Genomic DNA, 14,924 nt, shown 5'->3' with positions numbered 1-14,924 from the left:
TTTGGAATGAAATCCAAAAATGGATCGTTAACAGGAATCGTTGGGCAATTGCAACGAAAGGTAATGCCTTACTTTATATTTTAAATGACTGCTAATGAAATAAACAAATGCATTCGTTTTTAAATAATATTTTTCAATCTTTTGATGAAATCAAATTCTCATAGGAAGCTGACGTTTCTGTTAATCCATTATTCGTGACTTTTGAATATATCGGTAGTATCGACTATTCATCACAAATTTCATTTGTTTATGTAAAATTTATAACTAAAGCACCCGAAGAGAAATCTAACTGGAGTTCACTTGTTCGACCTTTCCAAATTCGAGTATGTAAAATAATCGCTTATAATTTATAACAAAATGAATTTTTACATACATTGTTTTTTATTGTTATTGTGTACTCTAATATTAATTCATGTTGGGAAAATAAAATTAATAAATATACGTTTGTAAAATTGAGTTACATTTCAGATTTGGTTGCTGATATTTGGTAGTTTGTTAGTTTTTGGATTAGCATTAAATAAAATAATAAATTTAGAAAATTCAGATTTACAGCCACCAATGTCACTAAGTAATGTTTACTGGTTTCTCTTCGGAATTATCGTTTATCAAGGTAAATATATCAATGGCACGTTTTACATTATTTGATAATTGCATCTACAAATACTATTAATTTTCAGGAGGAAATATACGTAATGTTAATAGAATTCGATCTAGATTTTTAATTGGAATTTGGTTATCGTCGATTATAATTCTGGTATCCAGTTATACGGGAACGTTGAAATCCTTTATGACTTCCACAGTAGTAGAAACATTACCAACCACTGTTGATGAACTAGCAAAAGCCGTCCAGAAAGGAGAATATTTATGTGGAACCATGAATAAAAGTATTATAGATAAATTTTTAAAGGTATATATTAAAATATATTATCTATTTATTTTTATGAATAGTTATTTCTTATCGGACGGACCACCTCCCGAAATATTCTTGGGATTTTGTAATCTACGGCCGAACGGCTAGGGAAACACCCTAGTCCATTGATGTCCAACTTGCGGCCCACTTAATATTTTCATACGGCCCGTTATACTCGAAATTTTTTAGTTACATTTTCATTTATTTTGGTAAAGTATGTCATAAAAATTATTCTCGTTTCGCTGGATACACTTTAATGTCGTAATAACGTGATTCGTGACATAATTTGTAACTGACCAATCAAAAAAGTTGGTGACGTGATCTGTCATTTTGATTGTTTCAGGTTCAAAAATTTTTGTAATGATGTGATGTTGTTTGTGATAAAAAATGGTAACTATCATCAGGCGGGTGAAAAAGACTCATAATCCCTCTTTTCAAAAGATTGTCAGCCATTTTGTCACTCGAGGCTAAGGCTAATGTCAAAGTGAAAGGGGCTATCTTATTCTTTACAGAAATAAAGAATAAATTAATAACTCAGCATTTGGTTATGGCATCAAATACTAACAAAAGAAAAATAACAGAAGAAAAGAGAAAAATCAATATATTTTGGCCAGAAAAATACTTCGTAATTGAAACATACAATAATATTATTTGCCTTATTTGTCATGATAAAATTGCCGTGTGAAATTGTGCATTATCAGAGTTTATTACAAAGTATAGAAGAATTCCCGTGAACCTTAAAAAATATAGTAAATTATGCGTTGTTAAAAGATTTAACAACCAGATTTTCTGTCTTCAGAAAAATAGAAACTGAATTAAAATTTTGTGTGAACCGTCTTTGTAAGCCAAGTAATGAAATTGGTAGACGCTCCAATAGCATACGGTTAGGGAAACTTAGTTTATTTATTCATATGCATTTCGGGTTGGTTTATTTTCCAACCCCTCTTCAGTGCTGTTAAGGAAATTACAAAAAACGTTAAGGTTTCCGACAGTATTTAGGATCACGTAAATTGGAAAATAACAAACATAGAAACTTACATATTATAAAGCCGATCCGTTATTATAAGTTGGTACAATTTTTATAATTTTTTCCGTATTTTTAACAGGAGTGTTACATTTACTACAACAAAAATTTGTGATTTAATACAATTGTTAAAAATATATATATTTATATACAGTTATACATTTTATATTATTTAAATACAAACTTACATTTGGAGTGCAGGTGCTATGTTCATGATGAGAGTGAAGATGGGTAAAGACCGGAGTTTAACGGGACTTGACTGCTTACTGACATGTGTTGTAAGATTACCGAAAGCCAAGGCAATCTGAACAGTGGGGTGTCTGTAAATGATGTTTAACGGATGGAGGTGTCTTTTATTAGTTGCTACCATTGGGGTTTATTGTCATACCCTCAGAAATATTAATGAGTTGCTCTTTAGGGTGTTTTTTGATTTCAATATGTTCTTTAAATCTCCGTTTGTAAAGATCTTTTTCAGAATGTAAAATTTTGATGTTGTTTCTATTAATTTGGCAGTTATTTTCAATTGTGTGGGTGTACCAAGGGGGAAGTGTCATGTTTAAGGCGGATAGCAGCTTCATGTTCTTTAATTCTAGTATCTAATATACGGCCAGTTTCACCAATATAAATTTTCGGGTCATGGCAGTTACATTCAAGTTTGTAAACTGTTCCGATACTTTTAAGGATGTCTGTCTTATTGTTGTATTGTTTGTTGATGTTGTGGTGTATGGAGTTGGATATTTTGTTGGTCAATGATGGAGCTAAGCTGATGTTGTCATTTTTAAGGATTTTATTGCATTTGTCAAAGATATTTTTTATATATGGGAAGGGTTTATATAATTTTTCTGGTTTGTGTTTGGTATTATATCTGTGTAGCCAGTATTGTTTTTGCCATGTGTTTAATTTCGATTTGGGGTAGTCGTTAAGTAAAAATTTAGTTTCAAGTTCTTTTAATTTGTTTTTCCGATTATTATCATCAGTAGTTCTTGTGTAAATGTTTTTTAGTTCCATGATAAAAATATTCTTTTTAATATTTTCTGGAAGATATGGGTAGTAGTTGATGGTTTTGTTAACATTACAGGGTTTTTTGTATGTTGTAAAGGAAAACTTATTAGGTGTGTTCGTGATTGTTATGTCCAGGTAATTAATTTTGTTATTGTTTTCTGTTTCTAAGTCAAATTGGATGTTTCCGTTAATATTGTTAGCGATGTTGAGGATAATATTATCGTTTGTTATTTTGTTGTTGTATATGAGTAAATAGTCATCTGCATATCTAATAACTAGTCTTATGCCTGGGATATTGTTTATTCTTTTATCTATGTTTTTCATGACTAACTCAGCTAGCTTAGGCCCCATCTTTGAACCCATGCTGATGCCATCTATTTGCCTATAATAGTCTCCATTAACTTTAAAATAGTTTTTTTCGTATGCAAATTGTATCAGGTTAATAAAAGTTTTATCTACATTTTGTTTAATAAGGCTTTCTTCAATTAATTTCCATTTTATGTTTGGATACATATTGATAACGTCTAGGCTTATTAATTTGTCAGTGTTTTCTTTTTTTCAATTTCAGTATTCTATTGATAACATCATCCGCGTTTTTTACGCTGTGATGAGAGTAGTCTATGACTGTTAATTGTTGTTTGATATATTGTTCTAAATTGTAAAGTATAGAGAATCTAAAATCGACTAAAGGTCTGTATTTTTCTTCAATTTTGTGGGTTTTTAATCTAATATTTAGTTTGGGGGTCCTATTATTTTTGAAATTAAGAATATGATATTTGTTGTATTCGGTAATTTTATTATTAAGGTACATGTGCTTAATTATGTTAGTTAACTCCTTTTTTATTTCTTCGTATGGGTTGTTATTTAATTTAATGTAATTTATGTTATTAATCTGTTCAATCGTTTTCTTTTTTAATTTGTTAATATCTATTATGATCAGTTGGTCAGTTTTGTCAGCTTTAATTATTGAAAGATTATTGGTTTTGAGGAATTTTATGGTATTATTTAAATAAGCTTTATATTTGTTGATTTTATGTTTATTATTTTGCTTACCGGATTTTAACGTATGGATGATCGTAGCGATTAAGTTACTTTTTTCTTCTTTATTAATTGTTAAATCTTGGACGCATTTACACAACATCAACAAACAATACAACAATAAGACAGCATCCTTAAAAGTATCGGAACAGTTTACAAACTTGAATGACCCGAAAATTTATATTGGTGAAACTGGCCGTATATTAGATACTAGAATTAAAGAACATGAAGCTGCTATCCGCCTTAAACATGACACTTCCCCCTTGGTACACCCACACAATTGAAAATAACTGCCAAATTAATAGAAACAACATCAAAATTTTACATTCTGAAAAAGATCTTTACAAACGGAGATTTAAAGAACATATTGAAATCAAAAAACACCCTAAACAGCAACTCATTAATATTTCTGAGGGTATGACAATAAACCCCCAATGGTAGCAACTAATAAAAGACACCTCCATCCGTTAAACATCATTTACAGCACACCCCACTGTTCAGATTGCCTTGGCTTTCGGTAATCTTACAACACATGTCAGTAAGCAGTCAAGTCCCGTTAAACTCCGGTCTTTACCCATCTTCACTCTCATCATGAACATAGCACCTGCACTCCAAATGTAAGTTTGTATTTAAATAATATAAAATGTATAACTGTATATAAATATATATATTTTTAACAATTGTATTAAATCACAAATTTTTGTTGTAATAAATGTAACACTCCTGTTAAAAATACGGAAAAAATTATAAAAATTGTACCAACTTATAATAACGGATCGGCTTTATAATATGTAAGTTTCTATGTTTGTTATTTTCCAATTTACGTGATCCTAAATACTGTCGGAAACCTTAACGTTTTTTGTAATTTCCTTAACAGCACTGAAGAGGGGTTGGAAAATAAACCAACCCGAAATGCATATGAATAAATAAACTAAGTTTCCCTAACCGTATGCTATTGGAGCGTCTACCAATTTCATTACTTGGCTTACAAAGACGGTTCACACAGGACTAATATTCTCAGCATCCACACCTACTACATGAATTAAAATTGTTTAGCGATCCATTTTAATTTAATAATGTGGAAACGCCAGCCGAATGCCTGCTAGAACTAATCGAACTAGAAAGCGGGAAATCTTTAAAAACTTATCATAGAGAACATCCCATTCATGAATTTTTTTCTTTGAATGAATTTTATTATATTGTCAATTTATCTAGAAAACTGTTATGCATGTGGGATAGAAAAGAATTGTTCATACTGTTCTGAACTATTCTTTTCGTGCATGAAAAACATCAAAACTGCTGAAAGAAATAGGTAGAGTTATTCTCATTTACCTAACATTCTTAGAATTAAGTCTAGTACCATAAAAGCAGATATTGACAATATTATAAAAGATAGACAATGTCAAAAATTCGCATTAAATTTATTTTTATTTTGTGTGAGTATAATTTCGTTTTTTATTTTAATTAATACAGTATTTTTTGTAATTATATATATTTGTTATTAAAATTTGAGTCACATTTTGAACTTTTTAAAAGCGTATATTTATATAAAGTACCTTTGTGGCCCGCTGAATATACGCAAATTTCTAGTTTGGCCCTTAGGAAAAAACGTTGATCAACCTTGCAATAAACTGTAGATATAAAAATTCCAAACTCAAATTAAAATTTAATTATTTTATTTACAGATATTAGGCAACTTAAATCTATTTTATAAAAGCAATTTCTTCTCTAGGAATCACCTCTATCAAGCATGAACATTTTGGGTAATCATATCGCAAAAAATAAGCATTTTTTTGATGAAACGGAAGCATGGAAGAAAGTTACTACCAGTCGTTTTGCTTTGATCGGCGGCACAAACTTATTCGAAAAGTTCGCTAGAATCTATGGTTCTAATAAATTCGTCGTTTCTGTAGATTACATCACTAAATTTGATATAGCCTATGCATTCAGAAAAGATTTTTCGTACAGAAGAAATTTTAGTAAGATGTAAGCTATACATTATGTATATAAATTTTTGATATTCTTTAAAACTTATTTTTTCTGTTTTTTTTTTTTTTTAATTTACAGAGTAACCAGATTATTTGATGCAGGAATCATTACTAAAGATGAGAATAAAAAACAAACGAGTTTTAATAGAGAAAATTCTGAAGCAAGTCCTCTTAGTTTGAGTGATGTATCCAGTCCTGTTGCCCTTCTGCTTATAGGATATTTTCTATCATTTCTTATTTTTGTTGTTGAGCTTTTCTTTAGAAAATTGAAGGTTTAAGATATTAACATTATATAATATTTAAATCTGCTGACTTTACAAAACTTGTATGAAATAATTCAATAATTATTTTGCATGAGATTTTTTCGTTTATTAAAAGAAATTAGTTTGACTCTATTACCGAATCAAAGATGGATACATTTATGCTAAATCGTAAAACACATATAGTAATGATAGACTTAATCATTTATGTACTATTTACCATTTAATAGAGGGAAAAACTATATATCATCCTACAAACTATTAGAACTTAAAAGAAATAATTTTTTATATATTGAAGAAAATAGCAGTAAACAAGTAAATCATTTACACATAGACCTAATTGGTATTTTGCACTTATTTTTATTTTGTGTGAGTATAATTTCGTTTTTTATTTTAATTAATACAGTATTTTTTGTAATCTATATATATAATCGAGACGAGTTGATAATAATAATAATAATAATAATGGCCAACAAGGCTCATTCATATTGATTATTTAATTTATTCCAATGAATAATATTCCAAGTATTTTGAGAAACGTCACTCCATTGTGTCAATATAAAACAAAGATTATCTAATTAATAGTTTTTTTTATTTATATTGCGAATAATAAGTACAATATAGAACAAAGTCAGGATATTTACTCTTTTGTGTTTCCTAAATCTATTACTGTACGTGATCATGGTTTAAAAGAAACGTTATTTTTTAATTTAATGTTTTCCTCTGAACGTCATGAAATGATTGTATACAAAACACAAAAGCTTCACTGGGACTGTGGAATCCGGAAAACTAATTGTTCTACGTATAGAAGCTGTTGATTTCTTTCAAACTATGTTACCGTCAATGGAAGATCCATGCACTTCATAAACTATTGAAGGTTTGTTTCTTGAAGCGATAGATGTTGTTCATCAATTGAATATCACACCTGAGCAGCACTTCATAAGAATTCATTGCAAACGAGTTTTACCATGAAAATTGGATAAACAACCTGAAACCCAAACAAAAAACACTTTCGGTTTGTCTTATACAAGTTGTAATTTTACCAAGCTGTAGATCATTTCGTTACGCTAATGACTACAATATCGATGCTTTACGGAGCAAAATAAAACTTACATATTCAATAGTTCCTGTGGTTTGCTTCTTGGCATATTTATAAGTGCATATAAAACTTATGCATAGCTGTATCTAAAATGAACCGATATATATAATGCCATTTGCCAGATTTTCTGGATATCGAATAATATTTTTGATGTTGATCAGCTATATGTTTTTATTATAATTTACAAATATATTGATAGTAGGACATATTACTGTATTTACTACGTTTCCTTCGTCTGATATTTGTTGTTATCATTGTTTTTTTCATTTTTAGAATCAAAGGTAATTTGTTTTTTTTTTAATCATGTCAATGTTAAGCATAATAAACTTGAATGCTCTATGCTTTGCTGAAAAATATGTCCTTTGTGTTAGATTTTAAATGTTTTTACGATTTAATATAATGTATTTACTATTATTTGTCAAAGTTTCATTTACATAAAACTTTTTAATTAACAGATCTAACAAAAGTGACACGCTTTAAACAAATCTGCAGAAATAGAGACGATAGTATTGTCATTGTAAAACTTTGATTAAATGCATTATTACATTATAACGAAGTTCTTTACCACTTTGAGTTACTTTATCGTTTTTTTTCCTGCAATAAATCTGTCATAATCGTTATTCGAATGACACATCCTCCACAGTTTTATCCCGCATTTAGCAGATTTCAAGAGCATATATTGCACAATTTTTAAGCGATTTTTATATTTTATTAGAGCTTTATCAATAGAAAAGTCACGATATAAAGTAAGACATCTGTTACAGTTTAATTTGAACATGTTTATGAAACGTTCTACTTCCTGTAATAAATAGAACCTAGGATCGTTTTGATTATTTTCTTGTCTGTTTGAGAGATGCAAACATTGTAAAATTTCCAAAAACAACCTCTGGGCATGATTCTTATAATCAATATATTTTCAGGTGCTTGATGAGAAGACCAATATATATCAAGAAAATCATTAATTCCATTCATAAATATTACAGAAATATTTGCCCAAATTTCTATTATATTTCTTCAGATTCCCGTAATTTATCAATCCTGTAATATTCTGAACATATTCAGTATGTTTATTTGTATTTTGTCTTTTTATTTCTATCATTGCACCGTAAAGAACAATTTCTGATACGAGTGGAAATTCTGGAAAAAATTGTGATTTGAACCAGAATTAATTTTAAAATCATTAATTAATTTTATTATTGTTTATCTATTATTGTTTATCATTTAATTAATTTTATTATTGTTCAGTCAAGAAAATTGTGGAAGAGTCAATCTCGCTAATAGATGTGGATGGAGAAGAAATCCCTGATGCGAAAAGTAAGTTAGGATCATGGATGCGAGAAGAAATACACTCTTTAAAAGTACCACAAAAGATTGCGCGTAGCCACATGCACATTGTGTTGACCGGTAGAAAAGAGAGACATGTGCAAATGATTAAAAGAACAAAGATATGCAACAGACACCTGTTTATTCAATAACTTAAGAGGCCCATACGACGAGGCATACTATCAATCAGGCGATAAATGATTGCCTGGGATATTCCTTGCCAACTGTGTCCACTGCGTTGCGCGTGCCGTTTACTCTAAATGGCGGCCATCGGTGCACCTCGCATCGGACGAGGTCCCACTAGTGTTCGATGTCATGTTAAACATAATAAATTCGATTAGAAAAAAATCCAGCAAGACTGCTTGTCACGAAAGGATGCGAAATCCGCTCAGATGGTGAGAATTCGCCATGCGATGTGCGGTCGGGCATTATCTTGCTGAAACACCGTGTCGGGTGAGGCCTGCACCAGTGTCCTAACTACAGGCCCCACAATTCGTGTGACGTACTGATCCTACGTTCCGATGTCAGAATATTGAAAATGTGCAGCAGGGCTGATCGAACATGATGCCTCCCCAAACCAAGATGCCTGGTTTGGAGCCGGTGCGAAGCTCTGCGAAAATGACTAGCACGTACAGTACACGTAGCGTTTCCTGGAAAACTGCCACACCCGTCCACGGCCGTCATTCCTCTACATACAGAAGCGGGATTCATCCGTAAACAATACCTCATGCCATTCAGTAGTCCAGTTGTAATAACGACGACATCATGCCAGTTTCTTCATTATTTCAATTATATTTGCAGATTCAATTTCGAATGTTTAAATTAATTTCAGTTTTTAATTAGAGTTTAGCAAATTTGTATCTTTCAAACATTTTTGTAAAAATAAAAAAGTGTTTTTTATAAATTTTAAAAATTTTTTTACTAAAAAATTATTTAAAATTCATTTTAAATACTTTCTTAAGAAACATTTAATTCCATAATTTATCAATATAAATATAATTAAGAATGCAAAATATCATTTTAATTTGCAAAAAATTTATTAAAATAGAAATTTAACACAGATATTTATAGTAATATTCATAAACACATCACAAGTAATTTATTACATTACAAATTATATATATTGATTATTAATGAAATAGATTTAAATAAAGCATTGTAAGGAATGGTTACGGCATTTCACGAATAATCAAAGCCATAAAGACAAATACAATGTCTGTAAAATATACATCTTCCTTCATATTTTCCGCACTGTTTGGTACAGTACTCAGTATTACAACGAAATCGTACAACCCCGGAGGAATTATAGCTGACAACTATAACAATAAAATATTATTTAGCATTTTATTTAAAATTAAATGAACAAATAATTCTTAACAAGAACTTAATAATTTTAAGAATAATGGAGAATAGAAAATCATTGATACCTTATTTTATCGATTTTCCGACTTATTTGAGATAGTTAAAACATAAATATTCATTTAAAATTGAATATTACTTTCCTCGTGATATTTATACATAATTAAAAGGTATATCAATTATATAGTTTCAGGGTTTTTTTATAATTAAATTCTTTTATAATAAACTTTCAATATTGTTATTGACAATTTTAATTTTCTAATATTTAAATATATTAAATAAATTAAGCACTCACCTAGATTAGCAGACATACTAAAAGCAATTAAAACAAATACGAAAAAAAATTTCATTTTTTGCATGTAATTTTGCTGACGATACAAATTATTGTTATAGACAATTCTTCTTTATATATTCAAAATTTCCCTATTTTGCAAGATTTAACGGAAATTCTTATCAAACTTCCTAATTTTAATCTAATTCGTCCAGCCATTTATTTATACAGAATTTTGTTAACATTATAGGAAATGTTACTAAAAACTACAATTAAATTTTAAAAACATTGCTTTTAAAAATTGTATGTAATATAGAATAATTTTTCAAATAATAAATATTTGTTATTAAAAATCCTATCACTTTATCTAAAGTGATTTTTAAGTAATGAAATACTAATATAAATTCTAATTATTTTATGATAATGAATATTCTTTAAAATTTATCTTTATTTATATATTTTACAATTTTACAATCTTAATTATGTAAGATTTAATAAATAATAATTTTCATTAGAATAAAATTAGAGTAATTATAAAACATCACTTTCGTGATTTTTAACTGAAAAATTATCTACAAATAAGTTGAAAATTTAACCACAGATTAAGCAGTAAAAGTTATTTTTATTGATTATTATAAATCATACCCTTGCCCAGCAGAATTCGTAAATAAATTATAAAACTTAATATTATTTATAACATTCTCAGAAACTCTGTGATATTTGCAAGGTTTTAGCAAATATATATTTGATTATCATTATTAAAGTAGCCTATATAACTTTCTTACGTTATTAAACTTTTAAATACTGTTATTATGCCTTTGTGTCCTTTATCATAGCTTAAATTTAACTTTGTATACTAGTACATTTATCAATTAACAGGACTTATTATACTGGAAAATTATGAATGCAGACATTTAGTCCTACAGATCAGAAACAATATTCTTTATTTAGTTCACCTAAATATCTGCATCCATAATTTCCAGTATAATAAGTCCTGTTAATTGATAAATGTACTAGTATACAAAGATAAATTTAAGTTTTAAATACTGTATTTGTTACTCCATCAGTTGCGTGAAATAAAAATTACTTATTTTAATATTTTATTATTCTCCACAGATTTTTCATTTTATTCAGATCTACCAGTGACCGAGTCGATAAAAACACTGTACACTTGTAGTTGATTACGAGTTCGTGTCTCACCAACGAGCTAAAGCGCTAAGTATGAGCCGTTGAAAGTGAAAGCAGTGTGTTACCTTTCATCTATATTGAGAAATCTAGACCTGAAGTTAAGTACCGATTTAAAAATTACTGAGAATTTATTATTAAGTGGGCAAGTAAAGTAAATATTCCCATTTCTTTACAACGAATATGTAAATAACGTTGTAGGGAACAGAAATGTGGATTTTTGGAAAAACTGACTTTCGCTTTCAGCGGTCCATATAGGAAATACCATAATCCTTTGCGTACCCAAAGGATTGTGGAACTTTCTATGCCACATGATTGAACGAGAAAGAAAAGTGGCCATTTTAGACCAGGGTTGCAGCGTACTCGGTAAACAGTAATATTACGACGATGAATAAATATACGATATTTTTGACTTAAAATGAATTTTGATAAACCAGATTTATAGCAAATAATTATAGCGTTTTAAGAAAATAGTATTTTATAACTTTTATGAAAGTTTTATACGACTTTTTTAATATTTAAATTTTAATTATGTTTTATAATATAAATGAGAATAATTTTCAACTAGTAGATAATCAGTTTAGTTATTGTTTATTAGTTATTAGTTACAGTATATACTATGGCTAATTTTCTAGTATAAAATACTGTAATTACATATCTAATTTCTAAAATTTTATATCGAATTCAGTTCAACCAACAACATATAGAGCAGCGAAAGCTAATAATGAATTTCTAAGGGGCACGTACAGAAGTTTGGATCCTGAACAGGTAAAACAGATGGAAAAATACTTTAATGTAGCGCATGCCACAAATCGCTTTCTGCGAAAAGTGCGGATTCAAGTGCGTCAGCTTGTTGAAACATCCTTATCAGCGCAATATAAAGTGTCAAAACGAGCCAAAACAGGAATTGATTACAGACAACTTCTAGTTACACTGAAATTAACTTTTTATTAAAGTTCAATGATATCAGTTGAAAAGGAAACATTGCTAAATCAAGTTTGCACTACTGTACTCCAATTATTTTATCGAATTTGGCTCTAAACCTATAATTAGTTAATAAATTAATAAGAGCATTTACTTATTTCTCATCATTTTTACAGGAATATAAACAAAAATATACATTAGACCAGTCATGTATCCAGAGAACGAGGAAAACTTAGTTTAACCTATTCATCTTCAAACATCATGTATATACAGATATTCAATAATGACTGATTAGACATTGCAGAAAGTTATAAGATTTTTATCGAACATGTAATTTATGAACAACTAGCTGTTACCCCGCGACTTTGCCCGCGCGGATTTTGGAAGTAAACACCATTTATATTCAGTATTTCAACAACCATAGTAATTGATTTGTTGCGAAACCGTGTTGTATTGTTCTTAGAAGTGTTGAACACAAAATCGTGTTAATAACAATCACGTGGCTTTTTCCACCTTTATTTAGTTGATACGGTACACGTTTCGGGCCTTGTGCCCCTCATCAGTCAACTGAAATAATATAAGAAATAGTGTATACAGCGTTTTAACATTATTTACAGGACAAATTGTATAAACATTTTACGGATAAATTGCATAAACATTTTAAAACGTATGTAACGTACCAGTCTTCCCCAGTATGGCACTTGCACACGGTAAGTTTGCACATTACAAACCCGAGAATTAAAAGGTTATAAAAGTTTGTGTTCAACACTTCTAACCATAGTAATTGTTATATATAACATTTGATTACCGTTGAGAAATGATGAGAATTGCTGAAAATCAAACGAACTATTTTCAATTTGATCAATTTTCTGGAACGTTTAAAATCGTTCTATAATCGAATCAATAAACAATAACAAATTCGAATTTGAAACGGTTCGAACATTTGGTTAAAAATTCGAAATACAGGTACTCCTCACTTTACGACCGAGTTCCGTTCCGACGACTACGTCGTTAAGTGAATTGGTCGATAAGCGAGGGGCTTGCGCCGGGACTATAAGATCGTTGTAAAATTATACAAATTACGCGCAAACTTCAAATTTATTCATAAAAACGACTATTATAGTACGCTTAGTGCGCATCGCCACTCACCGACACTCAAGCTGAGAAAGGGGATTCCCCGAATTGCAGGTAGGTCGAAACTCGATTTGTCGTAAGTGCGAGTGGTCGTTAAGCAGATAGGTCGTAAAGTGAAAAGTACCTGTATAAAATTACTTGTCCTGACAAACTGACTGATTGATTCATCATCACCCAGAACAAACCGCTGAACCTAAAGTGGTGAAATTTGATACACAGTTAGAGTTCTCATGGGAATGCACACTAAGAAGGGATTTTTCGAAATTCTACCGCGGGGGAGAGGGAGAGCATTAACGCTTAATCAGAAGAACGGCTTCTACTGTACTATTATAGATGCGATTTTTTGTTTTCAACTACGTTTAGTCTTTATTGAATACTTAGGTGTATTAAATTGATAACATTTCGGACATTGTTATAAATATTTTTATATACAGGTACTCCTCACTTTATGACCTATCTGCTTAACGACCACTCGCACTTACGACCAATCGAGTTTCGACCTGCAATTCGAAGAATCCCCTTTCTCAGCTTGAGTGTCGGTCAGTGGCGAATGGTGACATGCTCACTAAGCGTACTATAATAGGCTTGCGCGTACTATAATAGTCTTTTTATAAATAAATTTGAAGTTTATTGCATAATTTGTATAATTTTACAACGATCCTATATTCCCGGCGCAAGTTCCTCGCTTATCGACCAATTCGCTTAACGACGTAGTCGTCGGAATGGAACTTGGTCGTAAATTGAGGAATACACGTATAAGCCTTTTCTAATGGGAAACCATACTTTTTATTACTGGAATAGGCAGGAAGATAAAAGTTACAATTTTTTATAACCTATCACTTTATCTAAAGTGATTTTTAAGTAATGAAATACTAATATAAATTCTAATTATTTTATGATAATGAATATTCTTTAAAATTTATCTTTATTTATATATTTTACAATTTTACAATATTAATTATGTAAGATTTAATAAATAATAATTTTTATTAGAATAAAATTAGAGTAGGCCTAATTATAGAACATCACTTTTGTGATTTTTACATTTTAACAGGTAGAAGCCTTTAAAAGCGTTCACTACTTTTAGCACTACCCAGGAATAACAATGTGGACATAGTAGTTTTCTGCTCCCTTTGAGATGCTTATTTTCAGCGAGTCCCCTTGCCTCTCACTATCGCAATGCTTGTTTTTGGCGAGTCACTTTACTTTTCACCATTGCTTAAGATGTTGGTTTTGGGGAAAAATTATATAACAATGTTCAAAATGATGCCCTTCCACTTTGATGCATTTGTTGACCGCGCTTAAAATTATCATGCTTGAGATGACCTTCAAAAGTCAAATTTGGGGTACTCAAGGTCATGGCTGATTATGAATTTCTTCTGCTCTTTCCATGTAAATGTAACTTTT

At 29.8% G+C, this 14,924-nt stretch overlaps 1 protein-coding gene and 2 long non-coding RNA genes across 3 annotated transcripts; 2 read left to right on the top strand and 1 right to left on the bottom strand.

Moving 5' to 3' along the window:
- On the top strand, nucleotides 1–597 carry LOC136984420 (uncharacterized). Its single transcript, XR_010882186.1, has 3 exons — nucleotides 1–60; nucleotides 165–323; nucleotides 469–597. It is a non-coding gene; the product is annotated as an uncharacterized lncRNA (long non-coding RNA).
- Nucleotides 598–684: 87 nt separating this feature from the next.
- On the top strand, nucleotides 685–6,240 carry LOC136984407 (uncharacterized). Its single transcript, XM_067281375.1, has 3 exons — nucleotides 685–907; nucleotides 5,707–5,960; nucleotides 6,042–6,240. Exons 1-3 carry the CDS (start codon nucleotides 788–790, stop codon nucleotides 6,238–6,240), a joined length of 573 nt encoding a protein of 190 aa, XP_067137476.1. The 5' UTR covers nucleotides 685–787.
- Nucleotides 6,241–9,662: 3,422 nt separating this feature from the next.
- Nucleotides 9,663–10,405, bottom strand: LOC136984391 (uncharacterized). Its single transcript, XR_010882185.1, has 2 exons — nucleotides 10,299–10,405; nucleotides 9,663–9,960 (listed from the first exon to the last, which is right to left on the bottom strand). It is a non-coding gene; the product is annotated as an uncharacterized lncRNA (long non-coding RNA).
- Nucleotides 10,406–14,924: the final 4,519 nt, after the last annotated feature.

This window comes from Centruroides vittatus, unplaced genomic scaffold, assembly GCF_030686945.1.
Source record: "Centruroides vittatus isolate TY-2023 unplaced genomic scaffold, ASM3068694v2 contig_918, whole genome shotgun sequence".
In the NCBI taxonomy this organism is placed as follows: Eukaryota; Metazoa; Arthropoda; class Arachnida; order Scorpiones; family Buthidae; genus Centruroides; species Centruroides vittatus.
Note: the sequence above shows the minus strand (reverse complement) of the source record. Positions and strands in the feature narration are given on the sequence as shown.